At 49.7% G+C, this 16,235-nt stretch overlaps 6 protein-coding genes across 6 annotated transcripts; 1 reads left to right on the forward strand and 5 right to left on the reverse strand.

The window, feature by feature from the left end:
• Positions 1 to 3,786: 3,786 nt before the first annotated feature.
• ASPSYDRAFT_1021268 (uncharacterized protein) lies at positions 3,787 to 5,085 on the reverse strand. Its single transcript, XM_040839750.1, has 3 exons — positions 4,653 to 5,085; positions 3,950 to 4,566; positions 3,787 to 3,896 (listed from the first exon to the last, which is right to left on the reverse strand). Exons 1-2 carry the CDS (start codon positions 4,885 to 4,887, stop codon positions 4,184 to 4,186), a joined length of 618 nt encoding a protein of 205 aa, XP_040701808.1. The 5' UTR covers positions 4,888 to 5,085; the 3' UTR covers positions 3,787 to 3,896; positions 3,950 to 4,183.
• Positions 5,086 to 7,414: 2,329 nt separating this feature from the next.
• Positions 7,415 to 9,480, reverse strand: ASPSYDRAFT_32084 (oxidative DNA demethylase; the record flags this gene model as incomplete). Its single annotated transcript, XM_040844941.1, has 2 exons — positions 7,415 to 9,254; positions 9,317 to 9,480. The coding sequence occupies 2 exons, from the start codon at positions 9,478 to 9,480 to the stop codon at positions 7,415 to 7,417; spliced, it is 2,004 nt and encodes a 667-aa protein (XP_040701809.1).
• A 311-nt stretch (positions 9,481 to 9,791) lies between these two features.
• Positions 9,792 to 11,101, forward strand: ASPSYDRAFT_45989 (uncharacterized protein). Its single transcript, XM_040847141.1, has one exon. It carries the CDS (start codon positions 10,061 to 10,063, stop codon positions 10,841 to 10,843), a length of 783 nt encoding a protein of 260 aa, XP_040701810.1. The 5' UTR covers positions 9,792 to 10,060; the 3' UTR covers positions 10,844 to 11,101.
• Positions 10,983 to 11,917, reverse strand: ASPSYDRAFT_90192 (uncharacterized protein; the record flags this gene model as incomplete). Its single annotated transcript, XM_040852298.1, has 2 exons — positions 10,983 to 11,561; positions 11,636 to 11,917. The coding sequence occupies 2 exons, from the start codon at positions 11,915 to 11,917 to the stop codon at positions 10,983 to 10,985; spliced, it is 861 nt and encodes a 286-aa protein (XP_040701811.1).
• A 527-nt stretch (positions 11,918 to 12,444) lies between these two features.
• On the reverse strand, positions 12,445 to 13,402 carry ASPSYDRAFT_58563 (enoyl-CoA hydratase/isomerase family protein; the record flags this gene model as incomplete). The annotated part of the gene is made up of 2 exons (XM_040849554.1): positions 12,445 to 12,949; positions 13,074 to 13,402. The coding sequence occupies 2 exons, from the start codon at positions 13,400 to 13,402 to the stop codon at positions 12,445 to 12,447; spliced, it is 834 nt and encodes a 277-aa protein (XP_040701812.1).
• A 431-nt stretch (positions 13,403 to 13,833) lies between these two features.
• ASPSYDRAFT_203829 (sodium:solute symporter family protein) lies at positions 13,834 to 16,177 on the reverse strand (the record flags this gene model as incomplete). The annotated part of the gene is made up of 4 exons (XM_040843840.1): positions 13,834 to 15,191; positions 15,244 to 15,521; positions 15,572 to 15,833; positions 15,887 to 16,177. The coding sequence occupies 4 exons, from the start codon at positions 16,175 to 16,177 to the stop codon at positions 13,902 to 13,904; spliced, it is 2,121 nt and encodes a 706-aa protein (XP_040701813.1). The 3' UTR covers positions 13,834 to 13,901.
• Between the last annotated feature and the right edge of the window lie 58 nt (positions 16,178 to 16,235).

Here is a 16,235-nt window from a genome sequence, read left to right on the forward strand (position 1 = left end):
CGAGGAACGTGGGAGGGGAGAGAAATTGCAGCAGGATCACTGAGACTTGGTCGCTGTCCACTGTCCAGTGGTCACACTGTCGCGTCACTTAGCCGTAACAAATACCGTCTTTCAACGTCCAGCCCGACTTCACAGAGTCAAAAAATTAGAAGAGTCTTTGAAGAGTAGTCTTCTCCACACTCCACTGTATACTAGGAAGCGCTGGTGTTGCAAGGCTCGAGTATGAGAAGAATCCAGGATTCCGGGACTGCACTTGCGAGACGAGCGCAGAGTATGAGTGAAAGAAAGGAGTGGTTCTCCAGGTCAAGAAGGTCGGATCGAAGATACTGTATCTCAGAGAGTGTCTAGACGAAGAAATGCAGTCACGCAGGAGAGCGTAAAACAATATATGAAGGAGTTGGTGGTGGTGATGCTGTTGATGATGACAGGCGCGCAAGGGAAAGACAAGGGCGGAAGTCAGTTCTCTCTCTTTCTTTCCTTTTCCCTTTGACCGGTATAAATGATTCAGTTAAATTTTCCTTCTCACCCTCGCACCAAACTCTGACCGAAAGAAAAGGTGGAAAGAATGGTGGCTCTGGTCTCCGACTCGCAAAGCTACCAACACGCGTGGTCTATGCCATCCAAGGTCCAGATCATAAGTAGTTTTGAAAAGCGTGAAATGACCGTCTGGCCTTACATAGAGCTCGTCGTCTACCGAGGTTTGCGTCATCTACTGATATACTGATACTTTCTACGTTCTCCCTGGGTGTTTATAAGGCCACTCCTCAGCGGGCTCCTCATGTCACACGAAGGCTGCGCGACAACCAAAGTTGGAGGATCTCACCAACCCTGCATCTCACCAACCCTGCAATTCGGCACGTTGACGGGAAGACTCAATACAAATTGAACACAAGCCGAACATAAATCATAATAGATTGTTCTTGGCGGCCCCAAACTATGCCTCGCAGCCTCGTTAATCCATAGTCCCAGAGTTGTGTCTGTTTCCTAGTTTAGCTTTGCTGCCGGTTGAGACATTCCCGTTCATACAGTATACTTTCGCGGAACCAACGGACATACTATCATACTGTCGCATCCATTGTGCATTTACGACAAGCGAGGGGCTACAACTCCGAAGCTTTGGACTCGACGCCCGTCGGCTCGACTGCAAACAGAAGGCTGAAGAAAAGCAAAGACTTTCGAAAGGTGGCCAAGCATCGGACTTTGTCACACTACTGCGGACCAAAAAATGATGGAAATAAATTCGACAGCCCACCGCCACGAGGCAGCTTTTTTGCAATGGAGATTATGGAGTCATGGCCCCATGGGCTCGTATCCAGCCTCAGCTGTTTCGTCCGCTCGCCTTCGCCACAAAATTTCGAGCGTTGGTGTGGCCTGGCTGTGAAGTTCGAACAGCGTTGCATAATTCCACTCCAATAATAATGCCATAATGCCACCATGCCAGGCACCAAAATTCGCCATTTCTGGCTGAGCTCTCCACCAACCCAAGGAGGATCGGCGGACGAAGAACCTGGGCCGGAATCCAAGCACCGCCATACCCATGATATGATGATTCAGCTACCAGGAAATCCATGTTTTTTTACGTCGAAATTCAAGGTCATTGTTCCAGGATTGGCCGTAATCTTCACCTCTGGGCTCTTACCCGACAGAGCAAGTCCTCCTTAGTAGATGCACAGGACAGAGTCCCCGTGGGAGGATCTGCTCAGAGCATCCATCTGATCATCAGATCCAAGTCCGATTGATCAGGGCGTGTGAATCGATGATAATCAAGAAGCGGGAGTCAAGGCCCTTGCCGGACTTGGGTAATCGTGGGGTCTTTGTTAGGCAGTTGGCGCGCAGATCCGCCAATGTTTGCAGTCGCTGCTCGCATCATCCGTGGCAGGGACAGGGGAGTCGGAACTCGCGATGCTGAGCGCCGACTGCTCATACCCCACACCACCTGGCTGTTACATGTGGATTGTGGGTGCGGGCGACAAGAATGCGACCACAACTCCGTAGTAATTTTGCAGCGGATCCCTGTGCTACCCTGAGCCTTGGACCTCCGATAATTCGAGTTCGGCCTCTTCTAAGAATATGATGGAGAAGCTAGCATCGGGCGTCGGCTGGACCCGCACTCTGGCCTCTGGGTCCCAGACGAATAATAACGAGTTTGGGCAGCCACCACCACCACTAAACTACCAAGTCTGACTCTGCTTATGCTGTTTGGGAACATGGACCGACACCGCGACAAAGACAGGCATGGGGTCATTGCGGGCATGAGGTCACTGTGGTCGCGGCTGACCTGGACCAGGAAGGAGCTGGGCGTTGCCTAAATAGGGAGGTGCTATGGTTGGAACAACTCGAACAGTGCCCCAAGCTGAAAGTTCAAAGGCAGGCACGCAAGGCCAGGCGGGAAGTGGGACTGGAAGGAAGGCTCGCAGACGATCTAGCCCGGACAAGCAAATCGGAGCGGGCGAGCTGGGACCCCAACCTGGACCGACCATGGGCTGATGAACATCATTGCAATGCTGAGAACTTGAGATAGGCAGCCCAGTAGAACCTTGAAGAAGCGTGCTCTGCACCGGAATGTCCCATGGGTTGGAGAAGCGCAACGACCAACCACGGCACGTTTCTTTTAGAAAATAAAAAAGAAGAAGTAAAAAGAACGCCTGAGACATTCCGGGCACGCCAGGGATTGACACCGGCGCTACCTTGGCTCCATACATAGCCTTTTTGTCTTCATGCCTGCTCGTCGTCATTTATACATCAAGTCTTTGCATCCTTGGTTCGGGTATTGACCGTACTGCCCTCATCCAAGAAGATCTTTTAAGCCCGACTCATTCCTAAATGCACGGACTTTGACTTCGTCACTTCGTTGTACAATATCTTGTTGACGCCTCAGAACTTAGAAGGGTGACAACAAGAGATAAAGGCTATCCTCGACCGGAAGCGATCTCGATGTGGACTACAATTCACGTGGCCAGACTGGACGATCGGCTCCAGGGGTTCAAGGGATGCGAACGCCAAAGCATCGTCACTTCGTCAGCCACGTAATCGGGTAACGGTGTGGTTTCTGGCGGCATGGCCTCCTTGCAGCCTTGCAGGTTGGGGTTGGACGAGTCTTGTCGTGGGGAAGCGCAGCGGGCACTGCCAGGCAGAGACCATTCTCAAACACCTTGCCCTCAGCGGGTGTCTCGTGTCTTTGTGAAGAGGCCGATCAGTTCACATACCGTTATCCATCAAGCGCTGTTTGGCCAATGAACAAGGGAGGCCATGCTGGGTGATGTCCGGCGCGCACCGCCCGGCCCTCGCATTCAATCATAACTGCCGCTTGACAGCTGGATTGTTAACTTGTGTCTTCGAAATTCAAAATTCAAAACGGAGTGGCCAGCCCCAGGCACGACGAGCATGCGAATCACTCCATGTGTCGACTTTTGGGCTCTTGGGGAGGGGACGATCGGCATGACAAGAAGGTTCAAAACGCAGCAGTAGTAAAATTAACTTAGTTTGGCCATGAATTTTGACTTTCCACTTTCCAGCAAACGGCACATGGCAGTAGTAGTGGCGTCACTGGGGACGCTGTGGAATGATCGCCGCTAGGGAACACGTCCCCGTCGGCTGTTTGCTGTTTGACTTCAATCATGAATTAATGGCGCCGCGAGTCCGAGACAGCTGCAGCAGCATGTCTTGCTTTCTCAAGGGATGATAGCTGTTGTCGGATGGAAGCAGAGGCGGAATTTGTTCCCTTGCTTTCTCAAAACCTGAGCAGACGATATGCGCACGCCCATCTCTTATTGACACCCCGACTAGCTTCCCCAGTCTCTCGCCATATGCCGCTCAGGAATGTGACTCGGATACTCTGCCCTTGTCCATCATCTCTTCAATGATGCAGGTGCATGCAACCGTCCACATGCGGGAGACTGACGTCTTGTCAGCTTATCTCTTGATTCCTTGGCCGAGAGTTACCACGCGCCTTTATGCTGAGCCCCTCTACCGATGGGTAATCTTCCACTCCCACACCCTTCGAGCCTTGTTCAATAGTTAAATCCTCACAACTGAGACTCGAACGTGCTCAACTTGTTCGAAAAGGTCAGTTAGTGGCCTCATTGGGATCAGCCTCAGACCACCACAAATAGCAGTGCCTTCTTGTCATGCTTCACCGACTCGCGCTTGTCGATCGGTATACGTCCTTGCTTAGTCCCTCTACTCATGACCCGTTGGAAGCCCTGTGACGCTCGAGAGCTTTCGCCAGACGAGTCATGAGTCCAGTACGTAGCAGTAACTCGAGTCGGGAGGCGACTGGGTTTAAGGTTGGCCGATCAATTGACAAGAGCCCTGAGATAAAGACGAAGATCATGATCTCCCTTTGGCACCTGCAACGCCTGGCACGGAAGCTCTTTCCAGAGGACAAGGAACAATCAAGCTTCTCCTGCCTTCTGTCCTTTGGTTGTCCAGTACAACAGGAACCTACCTTCAATAATTCAGCCACCATAACAAGGACAGGCCACGTTCTCAACCTAACTCCGCGTTCGCCTCCCTCAAGGCCTAAATCCGAGGGCTTTGCTGATCCAAGGGTCCGATGAATATGCTCTGGAACCACCAGTTGTGAGCGACGTGACACGAGTTGCAAAGCAAGGCAAGGCAAACTCAACAATCTGAGTGACCTCACCACCCACCCATGAATTTTAACTCGCAACGACCAACAAGGGTTCGTTGTTGGCGCCCGGGTGCTTGGTCACCACAATTCCGAGCCGTGGCCGATACTCTCCTCAGCCCCCATGGAAGTCGTTTATTTCTAATGCAACCACGGACTTCGGAGAAGAACACCGAGCACTTGTACACCCACTCAAACGCCCTGCCTGGCTGCCAACATGTCCGCTTTTTGTGTATCGCGAGGGCAGTGCTGAGCATTAAGCAGCCAATGCCAGTAGATTCCCCCTCAAAAACTTGCCGTTGTCCGGTTCACAACCAACCTATATGTTGTCTTCCAGGAGTTTTTCGAAAGAAGCGAGCGAATTGACGCCGTTTCTTTCCCGCATTGGTAGACTTCTGATAGTGTAAACACAAAGAGCAATGAGACCTGGCGTGATACAAGCACAGCACTTTCCGCAGCACAGAACGCATACGTTAACGGACAAGATCCGCAGGCCACATGCACTGTACTTAGTCTACCGATGTGACCCATCTCCAGTCGGAAGGGCCCTGGCGAAACCTAAGTCAGAGTCTAACTAGTCGTTAGTTAGCGGGCACTACTATACTATTAATGCAGCAGTGTCGCTTCAACTGTTGCCGGAAAGTCGAATAATAATGGCGGACACTAATGTACGAAGAGCCAAGAATAACGGGGGCGTTTTGCTGAGAGGGGATCATTTGAGTAAGCATTATCATTGGATCTGGGATTTTGTATTTCACACAAAGACATCTTATCACTCTCACTCTGGAGTGACAAGACAGACAGCCGAGATGGGCCGGCCGGATTCAGGAACCTTCTTGTTGCGAGACAGTGTCTTCGCCTCAAGAGTCTTGGACCCCGGTAGAAGATCCTGTCGATTTATGTCGCTCTATCCAGCGTAGATAATTTGAACCTCTCAGTGCCTCAAGTTCAAAGATACGGCAGTTTGATGCAGCACAAAAGAACGCGACTGCCTGGAAGTGGCAGTTACACGGCAATGCCCCGAATTGCTTCGGTCCAGTTCCGCTTGAAATTGCCATCAGCTGGCTGGAGTCGCAATAATCATCAATCAATCAATTGATTGATTGATTGATTGATTTGTTTCCCCCGCGGACAGCTGCGGTTGGGGCCCTTGGGGGCTGTTCGTGGCGAGCTCAACTTCACGCCACATTCTATATCACGTCGCAATCGTGCTAACCTAGATGTGACAGACCTGAGGTATTTCCTCATTAGTTAGTCGTCCAGCTCCTCTCGCCAATCATACCAATCATCGACCATGTGGGCACCTTTCTCCAGCTTCAGCACTTGGCCGTACTTGTGTCCTCGTGGCCTCGGCTGTACTTTCCTGCTGCTTAGTCTCAACTCGAAATATATAGAGTAATATGACAGATCATCTTCTACAAAACAATGAATATTTTCCAGTTGCCACGAACGACGTCTCTGTGCTCCGCATTAGCGGTTATATATGTACAGCCAATAATATGGAAACATCTTCGGATTTTCCTTGGAGGAATCCTGGCGGCTGAGCTAGTTGATACGTGCCTCATCTCTTGTAGGGGGAGTTTGTCATATATTTCCAGCTTGGGAAATAAGCTTACTATCTCGTATAATACCTATTTCAGCCTAGAATTGTATTGATTGATATGATACTGAAACGATCTAAAGAATTCCAGGGTGGCAACTTTTCTCGATTCTCTGATATGTTTCTGCTTGAAGAGGATAAGTTTGATATGACAAGAGATTATAGATCATTTTTATGGAATGTTACATAATTATCATAAGTTAGCAATCTTACTATCTCCTAGAATCGATGATAACTGGGTGTCAGCTGGGTATTCCCTTCATTTTGGTATCGTAATACTGATATTCAACTTGTTGATAGCTTGATAGCTCACCAAACCGGCTAGTAGATATAGATTTTATAATGAATCATTATATACTCTATCAATAGCCATGGGCTGCCCAAGCGCCTAGTGTATAATCGAGACAGGAAGTTGTTTATTTTACTCCCCCCAACCCCCTTGTGAGTAGGCAGTAGTCATATCGCGAAGACAGAGACGGCGTTCATCGATTATTTTGTTCCTGTCTAGACTTTTATAGTACAAACATATGATATATTGCAAGGTCAATAAATAATGATGATTAGTTAACCAGTTCTTCCACATAACCAAACCGGGCTAACTAATTCTACTTAGCTGTTATGTCAACACATTGTCTTTGCCAAAAAAAAAAAAAAAAACCTCAATCCTCAAACTATTCTGGCCCCTCACGATCGACAAAAATCACAAGCCCCCCGGCCGCACCGGCGCACAACCATCTTGGGGTCGGCCACCGAGCCCACTCGGAGTCACCGATTGTCTCAATGGCACCCTTGTCTCGCACTCCCTTCGAATTCGCCTGCCTCTACGGATAGACCAAGTGGATAAGCCATGTGCGAGGGAAGAGGGACTCGGGCGGCAACTTCCATTCGACAGAGGTATTCAATTGCAAAGAGTTGGATTTCGATTTCCTGGGCGAAGGATTCGCCGGCGCTTGTTCGGTATGGGCTGGTCGATTTATAGATATGAAGATTGAGAGGAGGGTGATTGAAAGATATTTATCGCCCGGAGTGTTCGACGGCTAGATACCACTAAAGCCAGGCCTGTGTAGGTAAGTGAAATGTTGGTATAGAGTTTGTTCATCAATGGCTTTAGATTCAATCAAAAATTATTGGATACCTATGAAAAAGCTAGCTAGCTCTATATCAAGCAAAGTCGTTATATTTTTTTATTCATCCTCCTCCATCTCGTCCTCATCCCCACCTTCATCTTCATCTTCATCCTCATCCTCATCTTCACCGTTTTCCTCGTCATCGCCATCATCATTGTCGTTAAACTCAACACCCATTTCTCCCGTAATATCCCACCGATCTCCCTTCGCCGCAGCACTGACGTACTTGACGAACTTCAGCGTCCCGCTATCACGGAGCACAATGCTCAGCCGGTTCCACCCAGCAGCTGTACTGAAGAGGATTCCGTCGTCCTCGTCATCCGCCGCAGATTGGTAGATGGCCGGATCAGCGCCGTTCTTCTCTTCTTCTTCTTCATCGCCGGCCATGTAGATTTCGTATCCGCCGACAGCAATATCCTCATCGGACTCTGGCTTGGGTTTCCCATTGGCCGGTCCCTTAGAAGAGCCTGAGCTTGAGCCTTCCTCGGGTTTGCCGTTGGCTTCGGCACCGTCGGTGGTTTCTTGCTCCTCTTCTTCGGGTTCTTCCTTCTCCCAGCCTGGTGTTGGGGTTAGGCAGAGGGTGAGCTCAAGGCGGGGCTCTTCACCAACGTAAGAGTTGGCCAATGTGTAGTCCTGGCTGCGGCGGAAGCGGCGAGCAAGGAAGTTGTAGCTGGTGATGCGGTCCGAGCCAGTGACGAGGGAGAGCCATTTCCGGAATGGCTTTGAGGGGAAGAGATCATTTATGAGTTCCTGAATAGGGTTTTTTGATTCACCCGTGGCCTGTGTAGAATGCTCTTGGAAAAGATAGCGGTGTTTGTGGGGTGGTCGGGCGACAGTCCAGTCTGTTGAGGCCTGGATTTCGTCGGCTGACGCTGGGAGACCCTTCTTTTCCTGCTCTTCAATGTAAGCGCGGACTTTGGCTGCGTACTTTTTAGATAGGAAGTGCTCCAAATTGAGAGATGACTCGTTGATGAAGGCATCGGACATTTCATCTGCAATGTCTGGAGTGAGGTACGAAGGAGCAATGTATTGGACGAGGAAGCTGAGGTCCGATTCGGTGAAAGTGGTGCTGGGCTCTTCCTCTACCTTGGCTTTACCCTTGCCCTTGGCGTCTTCCTGTTGCGGTTCCTCCTCGCAGACAACGGTTTTTGGCTGGGGCAGGTCGTATATATCGGCGCGGCCTTGGAGCTGGGATAGACTGCTTCGCTCGGCGAGTTTCTCTTCCAGACCTTCTTCGTATCCATCTTCGCCCTTCTGAGGAATATGGAACCACCCACTAATGGCCATTCGAACCCGCTTCTTGGACTTATCCTCGCCTTCCGTGGGATGGTAAACCTCCTCAACGTCGTGGAAACTCTCTCCAGGCTGGACCGTGAAGAAGCTGAGCTGGTTGAAGGCCGGGGGGATGCTGAGTGCATAATCGGGGCCAGGGACCTTGACGTCTTCACCCTTGGCATCCTTTTTTGTCGTCGTAGGGTACAGCCGGAGTGCACCACCCCATTCCGCTTGCCATGGGGTGTCGGGGTCGGTCAGGTATAGAATGTAACTAAGGCGTCTGCTTCCGATGACATCGTCGTGGCAAAGGAGGTGACATCCCTCGTTGTAGACGTTGATAGCCATATCGGTCTTCTGCCCACTCAGCTTGCCTGAGCCTGTGACGGAGGACAAGAATTCACGGAAGCGCGCCGAGTACATAGCATCGCGAAGCTTAAGGATCGAAGGCAACCGTGACAATGACCCATCATCTAGACCGTCCAAATTCGCGAGATCTCCGGACTGAAAAATCTTGTAGATGTCCGTCTCTTTCTCGGTGAAGTGTAGATGCTCCTGGATTTCGTTGCGGACGGAGCGCAGGAGAGAGTCCTCGATCAAGGGGTGGATGACACCATGCAGGTACCTTGAATACAATTAGCATTCTGAATATAACGTAACCGTGAAGTTAAAATAAATTGAACATACGGCTTCGACTGGGCGTATGCCTTGGTATAGTTCTGTTGAACCGATGGCTCAAAGAGCCCGTCGCGGAAGCGCAACGCGACTTCCTCGCTAGACAGAGCCCGTTTCTTGGTGTCTGGCTGGCCATTGGCGTCCACTGACTCTCTGCTGTTTGTCTTGCGCTTCATTTTTGCTCAGTGCGTGGTCAACTCGTTGGAGGGGAATTCTAGAAATTTTGACTGTTGGAGCGATTTTTTCCCGGGCGGTGAGATCGGGGCAATCAGGCCACTGATCAGACCATAACTTGTCTAGTCTACGATGCTAGTAGTTCCTGGGGCTATTAATTTATTGCTAGTATATTAATGAAGTAAAGAATGAATATTTGGAACATTTTTTGAGGTCAAACCATAATATAATGACTTTCCGGACCATTGAGGTCAATCTCCAGCTATTCTTAGTTATCGCGGTGCTTCTCCGCGATTGCGCTATCGGAGTCGCGATAAGACATGGACTCCATCCGCACCATTATCGCCGCCACGGCTTTCACACCATCATCCCACTCCTGCCTGTTAAACTTTGCTCAATATGACCTAAAATAAATCTTATCCTATGTGATCTGAATCAAAGCACGATTTCAGCACCCTTATAAGCCGCATAGCTCCTCTATAGACTGTGCGCCGAACAAAACAGGTCTACGCCGCAGCATAATCAACAACCTGCGATATACCGACAGATTCAGCCATCTCCACAAGATCTAACGCTAGCACTATGAACTCGGAAACAATGCAGCCACCCCAAGAAAATCAGAACAACGAACCTTCTCGGCCAGGAACGCCTCCTCAGCCGCCTTATTCCCCCGTAACGCCAGTGTTCGCCCATCTCACACCGGCCGCCACAAATGGGTCACAGACAATAGTTCCGCCGGCGACGTCGCCATCTCCAACATCCCAAGCCCTTCCTTACAACTCAATATCATCGTCTTTACCTCCTCCAGCAGCTCCCACGTTTGCACCGGAGCCTCCACCTGTACCGATCTCCGAAAGCGAAAATCCCGATGCCATTGCGCTGCGGTCAGCAATCTCCGTATTGCAACTCCAGAAGCAACAGAGTCTACGAGATATCAAAACGTTGGAGAAAATGAAAGAAGCCGCCGCGGAGGATCCAGAAAAATTTGCTCGTGAACTTTCTGCGGGGAAGCTGTCGAGGAAAGATCAGGGTGGATTCATCGACTTCAATCATGAAGAGGATGCCGAGGACGAGAACGCGGAAATACCCGATGCTGGAGCCCGAAGGGGTTCAGAGCTAGGAACCCTCCCTGAGCCTCAAAATGTCGTCCGCATGCCCCCAATAAATTGGGCCAAGTACCAGGTAGTTGGGGAGAGCCTGGACAAAATGCATGAGGAACAGCTGCGTCGGCCCTCCACTGGTGAACCGAGACGGGACGAGATGCCCGCACCGGAATATACACTAGCGTCGCCATATCGACCACTGGTAGATAAACTGGAGAGTCCAACAAAAGCGAGGGGAACTAACAAGAGCAAAAAGGGTTGAGGCTTATATTTGATCTCTGAGAGCTAGATTCTATGATGCAGTCCTGTGGGAAAGTCTTTGATAAAGTACATAATCATAGATCTTTATGCAAATCGTCTTACGGAGGCAACAAATATGACAGCCGACGACCAGCTTCTCGTTACTCGTCAGGGTGTCTATAAAACCGTCGAACCTCCGTTCTGAAACGATCAGAGATATTCGCAGGCTCCTGATCATCGCACATCACTAACTGCAATCGCGCAGTGGTTTTGAAGACCTCGAAAATTTGTTTTGCTGGCTCGCCTGAATTGAAAGAAGCTTCAATATGCTGCATTCCGGCTGTCCTCAATTCCTCTTCCGTTGGATGAACCCCGGTCTGCGCCGCACAACTTTCCTCTTTCATTTCACCAGGCCCTGGAACGACTTGTTCGCTATTCATCTTAACTTCTTTTGCACCATAGCTCTCCTCCTCGACAACCTCTTTGGTCTTCGCCCTACTGACCTTGGTCCACTCGCTCTTGGGACGCAGTTGAAGCACGTGTCTTCTGAGCTTATCACGTTCCTTCAAAGGTGCCTTGTGTCTCTCCTCAACCGCCTTGCTCTCCCTATGCGCGCTGAGCCATGACTGTGCCGTGGGTGAACTTGGCGTACAACGAAGCAAAACACCCGCAATCGCATCGTTTGAAAGAGGCATGTGCTTTTCAGTCACCTGGTACCTGGGTATTCTTTGCATTCGAGGCTTCCCAATAACTCGGGTCAGTAGCTGGTCATTGAGTGGTATTCTGATTCTCCTGGATGGCCCAGAAAACTCACGTTACGGTGACCAACTGGCAATAGCACTGGTCTCTGAGGTACCCAGAGTCCCGCTGCACATTTGGTAGGCGCGGAAACGATGTTGGGGTCGAACGGCCTCTCCAAGTCTTGTGCTTTGGCAGCCCTGTACTCGTCCAGCTTTTCCTGATATCTCTGAGCGTAGGTTTCGGCGTGGCTGATCCGGGGTGCATCTCGTTTGGCGAGTTCGTCGTCTGGTGAGGATGGCGAATACTCTAGCGCGCGCTTGCATCTGGGGTTGGATACCATAGCGGGTCCCCCCATTGCGGCTTCGTATACGGGTTGCTCGTCTTCGATTGCTGAGGGGAGGAGCCTAATTGTGGAATGTTAAAGTGAGGAGTATGGCAGCGTCTTTGACGTGAGTAAAGGGATTTTGGGGCCAGGTCATAATTGTGTTAGTGGCCTGCTTGGCTTCATTCACTAACCTGTACATTTATAGAATTGTGGCGTTATAGGGTTTATGACTTTGTGGTTTGGGGATAGTATGTGTTTGGTATGATTGATAGAGCGGTGCAAGTGAGAAGGTTAAACCAAGGGCGGTGGTGTTTCTGTATAGACGCCATTCACAATGAATAGAACTGAACTTTTCTCTAAACCTCTCATAGGGTTTGGCTATAGACAAAGAGATGCTCAATATTAAATCATGGCTATGAAGTTAAATTGATAACTCTGAAATTACTTACAAGAAGAGCCCTATATACTGGTTATGATAGAGGCCTTGACGGTATCTACTCCCAAAGCCATCCTGCTCCTTCCAAGTAAGAGAATATCCAACACCTCACTGAAACCTCTCAAAGCTTCGCCTTTCCGCTCTCCTTCTCCCATGCCTCAACCTTCTGAGTACCCTCCTTTTCCAAGGCATCCTTCCTATCCTCAACACGATCCCTCCACTCCAAGTTACCCGCATGGTCGTCCAAAAGGTCAAGCAACTTTCTATACATCTCCTCCTTCATAATCCCGTAGATCCCAGTCGCGGCCTTCCCATCCAATTTCCGCTCCTTGACAAACTCCACAGCTTCATTCATTCCACCAACCCCATCAACAACACCCCTCTTCAGCGCATCCGGACCACCGATCCTCTTCGCCTCTAGGATCAAGTCGCGATATGTCACAGGCGTCAGCTTCTCAGTAAAGATGTGCATCATGGGGCTCTGCAGCGGGACCCCAAATTCGATTTCGTTTATGCACAGGAAACCCTTTTGTGGGTTCATGATGCGGTAGTCGTGGTACTGAGCGAGCATGAACCCACCTGCGAATGCGTGTCCGTTCAGGAGTGCAATTGTGGGCATGGGGTATCTATACTCTCGTTAGTTATTTTCATCCTTTTAATTTATGACTACTCTAGAGCACTCTTAAATTTAAGAGAAAACACCTGCTAATTGGGAGAGAGAGAGGGGGGTGGGGGACGAGAAAAACGCACGTAAGCAACCTCCTAAACAATGCCCATAAATATTTCTCCAAGAACCCCTCAGTTTCTTGCACGAGGGCCAAATCAAGGCCATTGCTGTAGAACTTCGGGATCCCCGACGTCGTGACCACGACACCCTTGGGGTAGCGGTGTTCAATGATATCGAGAGCTAGGAGGAAGGCGTTGATGAAGGTAGGTGTAAGGCGGTTGTCAGCTGGGGAGGTGAATTTCAGGATGTAGATTTTCTTAGTGTCGAAATTTGGATCTGAGGATGGTGCCGGTGGGTTTGTGACGGTTATGGAGCCAGTGTCCCCGATGGGAAGAGTGAAGAGGGTTGCCATTGTGTCTTCTGCTGGTTTATGTTATAGAGACGTGGATTACCGGGTGGGTTTGGTGATTGTTGGGGTAGACGGGATGGGGAGATTTAGGAGCAGAAAACTGAATTTATATTATATTCCATGTAGGTTATTCTGGATTTCCACGTGGAAATCTGGAGACAAGGAGATATACGAGCAGAGATGAGATTGGCCGAGTGGATTGCCGGATTGGGATATGCCTCGGTTCAGGATAAGATCTGATGACGTGAACAATTTAAGCTTACTGACTATCGAACACGAGACTTACGAGCATAAGTTGATTATATTAATGTACTCTCAGGGAAAGGTTTATCAGAAGGACTTGGTTGGGATTGAACCTTACTACATTATGTCTCCATAAAACATCATGCTGCTCGCAAACTTTACCGAGCAACGGTATATATAAAACTGATCTAGGCAAATCTTACTCTATGTATTCTTCATTATAGGTCACCCATCAGCGTACCTTATATAATGTGGCAACTCAAGAAGAGGTATTTGAGCGCCTATTCACCAGGAGCTCCTTTGCAGACTTCCACATCCCCCTTGCACCTTTCTCAATTTCATACCGACCATCATACAGCGGGTACACAACAACGGCGAAGAAGGCAAAGAATTGCCAAACAATGGCAACAGATACCCAACCCGAGAAGAATGATTTGGTGAAAATATAGTCACGGTACAGCGGCATCGGCCACAGAACAAAGGTTACTAGGACAAGGACAACAAATATAGCCCATGCAATCTTCATCCAGCGGTTTAGTTCCTTTAACGTTTGCTCGTCGAATGGATGACGGATGTCATCTAAGCTCAGTTGTGACGGTGGAGTCAACCGAGCCCTCGACACTGCGATCGGCTTATCATGAGCACCGGTGTGCTCGGGGTCTGCGGTCGATGCGTCGGACTGGGGTGTTTGGGTACCGGGCTCCTCTTTGGTCTCTGTCTCTGTGACGGTAGGCGTCTCAGAACCATGAATTTGAGCTTCATCAGCCAGTTCGATGCGGAGGAATATGCGCCAGTCGAACTTAGAGGGCTTGTATATCAAGGAAATCACGACCGAGTAGAGTGCTGGAGAGAAGAATGATCCAATCGCTCCGTATAGTGCAGGCAAGCCCTCGCCTGTCGTTGTCATGTTTACTCCGCCATACAGAGATTTTGCTGTGCCTAACCAGATAGCAAGTCCTGTGAAGAAGCCTAAAACTGGTGAGAGGATTGCCGCTAGCTTTGTCTGACCATCCCAGAAGAGAGTAAGCCCGAGAGGTATAATCCCAGGACAGGAGAGAATTGGCCGGAAGTAACCAATCCAGGTCATGTTGGCGCCACCATAGTTCAGTGCGATGGAAATCCCGGTGATGAAAATGGCATGGAAGACAACGGTGATATGACTTGCATGGAGCAACTTCTTGTCTGTTGCCTTGGGGTTGAAGTATGTTTTGTAAAGGTCAAAAGACAGGATACTGCTGACTGCGATCATGGAAGAAGAGACTGTGCTAGTCAGAGCCATGAACAGAAGCACGAAAAATGCGACAATTCCGGAGTTTCCGATGAGAGCCTTAACAATATATGGCATTACCAACCCTGCTTCTACCTCTGACAGGGTGATGTCCGCAGGGTAGGTGGGAAAGATAGCAGTCTGATGCAGTGCCCTAGCGGCAAGCCCGATAACTGTCCCCAAACCCCATGGAATACCGAAGACAGCGACTGCTGCGAGGTTGTATGCTGGCACGGTTGAATTAACCTCGCTTGCGAACGACTTTTGCCAGAAGGCAGTATCCTATGGAAGGTTAAGCACCAAGCAAAATGCCAAACTCTACAAAAGCACTCACCATGACGACCAGAGCTAGGTTTCCAAACTTCAAGATTAGCCCCCAGATAATGGCTTCCTTGGACTTCATCGTGAGCAATGATCCCTCAAAGTTACCAGGAATGTAGTTTTCGCTGGCTGTAGCTACCACCTTGTCATAGAGCCCACTCAGCCCGCCGACATGCTCATTGGTCAAAATGGACAAGGTAAAAAAGATAATGAGGATGAGAGCGACAGCAGTGTGTAGGAAATCTGTCAGAAAGGTCGCTTTGAGACCCCCAACCGCCGTGTACAAGACAACTAGATCTGTTAATTTTTGATGCGTCTTGTATTTACCAAAAAGTACTCACCTCCCAGGGGGATGAGAATCGTAGCAGCAACGAAGTGCATACCGGAGATCCCATACACCAGCTGAGATCCCGTGAGAATCATCGACGCACAGCCGAAGACGTTGTTTGTCAAATTCAAGACGATGAAGACAAGATGCCCAACTGTGCCGTATCGCATCTTGATAATCTCAAGCGATGTGTGCGCATAAGGGACCCGAATCTTGGCCATGACTCCAAGAGCAGCCATAAGAGCAATCTGAAAACAGAGACCTGATCCCCACCACTGTGCCGGTTAGTCTGGGACAGCTTCGTATGCAGGTAAACAGCGAGACATACCAAAGGCACCGCCAGTCCATATCTGTAGCACATGGCAGCTGATAGTACCGTCTCGTTAATCCACATCCATGAAGAGAACACTGCCGACGCTGTAAGTCCCGTGCCGACAGATCTATTCGCGACCATAAACATCTCCGAGGTTGCTGAATCCTCGGAAAGATAGGCTTTCTGGACCTTGATAGCAATGAGAATCACACCGCAGAAGAGAATACCGAGGCCGATGAGAAGCCCGTAGGCTGTCCCTTGTGGGACGAGGTCAACCCCATGGATCCCAGTTTGTGCTTGGGTCATGGTGTTGTAGGGAGATTGATCAGATATCAATCAAAGGGATCCGAGGAGTTCTGGCGAG

Source organism: Aspergillus sydowii (assembly GCF_001890705.1).
Source record: "Aspergillus sydowii CBS 593.65 unplaced genomic scaffold ASPSYscaffold_6, whole genome shotgun sequence".
Taxonomy (NCBI): domain Eukaryota; kingdom Fungi; phylum Ascomycota; class Eurotiomycetes; order Eurotiales; family Aspergillaceae; genus Aspergillus; species Aspergillus sydowii.

Bases quoted from the DNA above. Each gene is read 5' to 3' on its own strand.
- ASPSYDRAFT_1021268 (XM_040839750.1), bottom strand. From the start codon at position 4,887: ATGCTCAGCACTGCCCTCGCGATACACAAAAAGCGGACATGTTGGCAG. The intron at 4,567-4,652 runs GTGGGTGGTGAG...TGGTGGTTCCAG, and splicing joins TTGCGAGTTAAAATTCATGG to AGCATATTCATCGGACCCTT.
- ASPSYDRAFT_45989 (XM_040847141.1), top strand. From the start codon at position 10,061: ATGAACTCGGAAACAATGCAGCCACCCCAAGAAAATCAGAACAACGAA.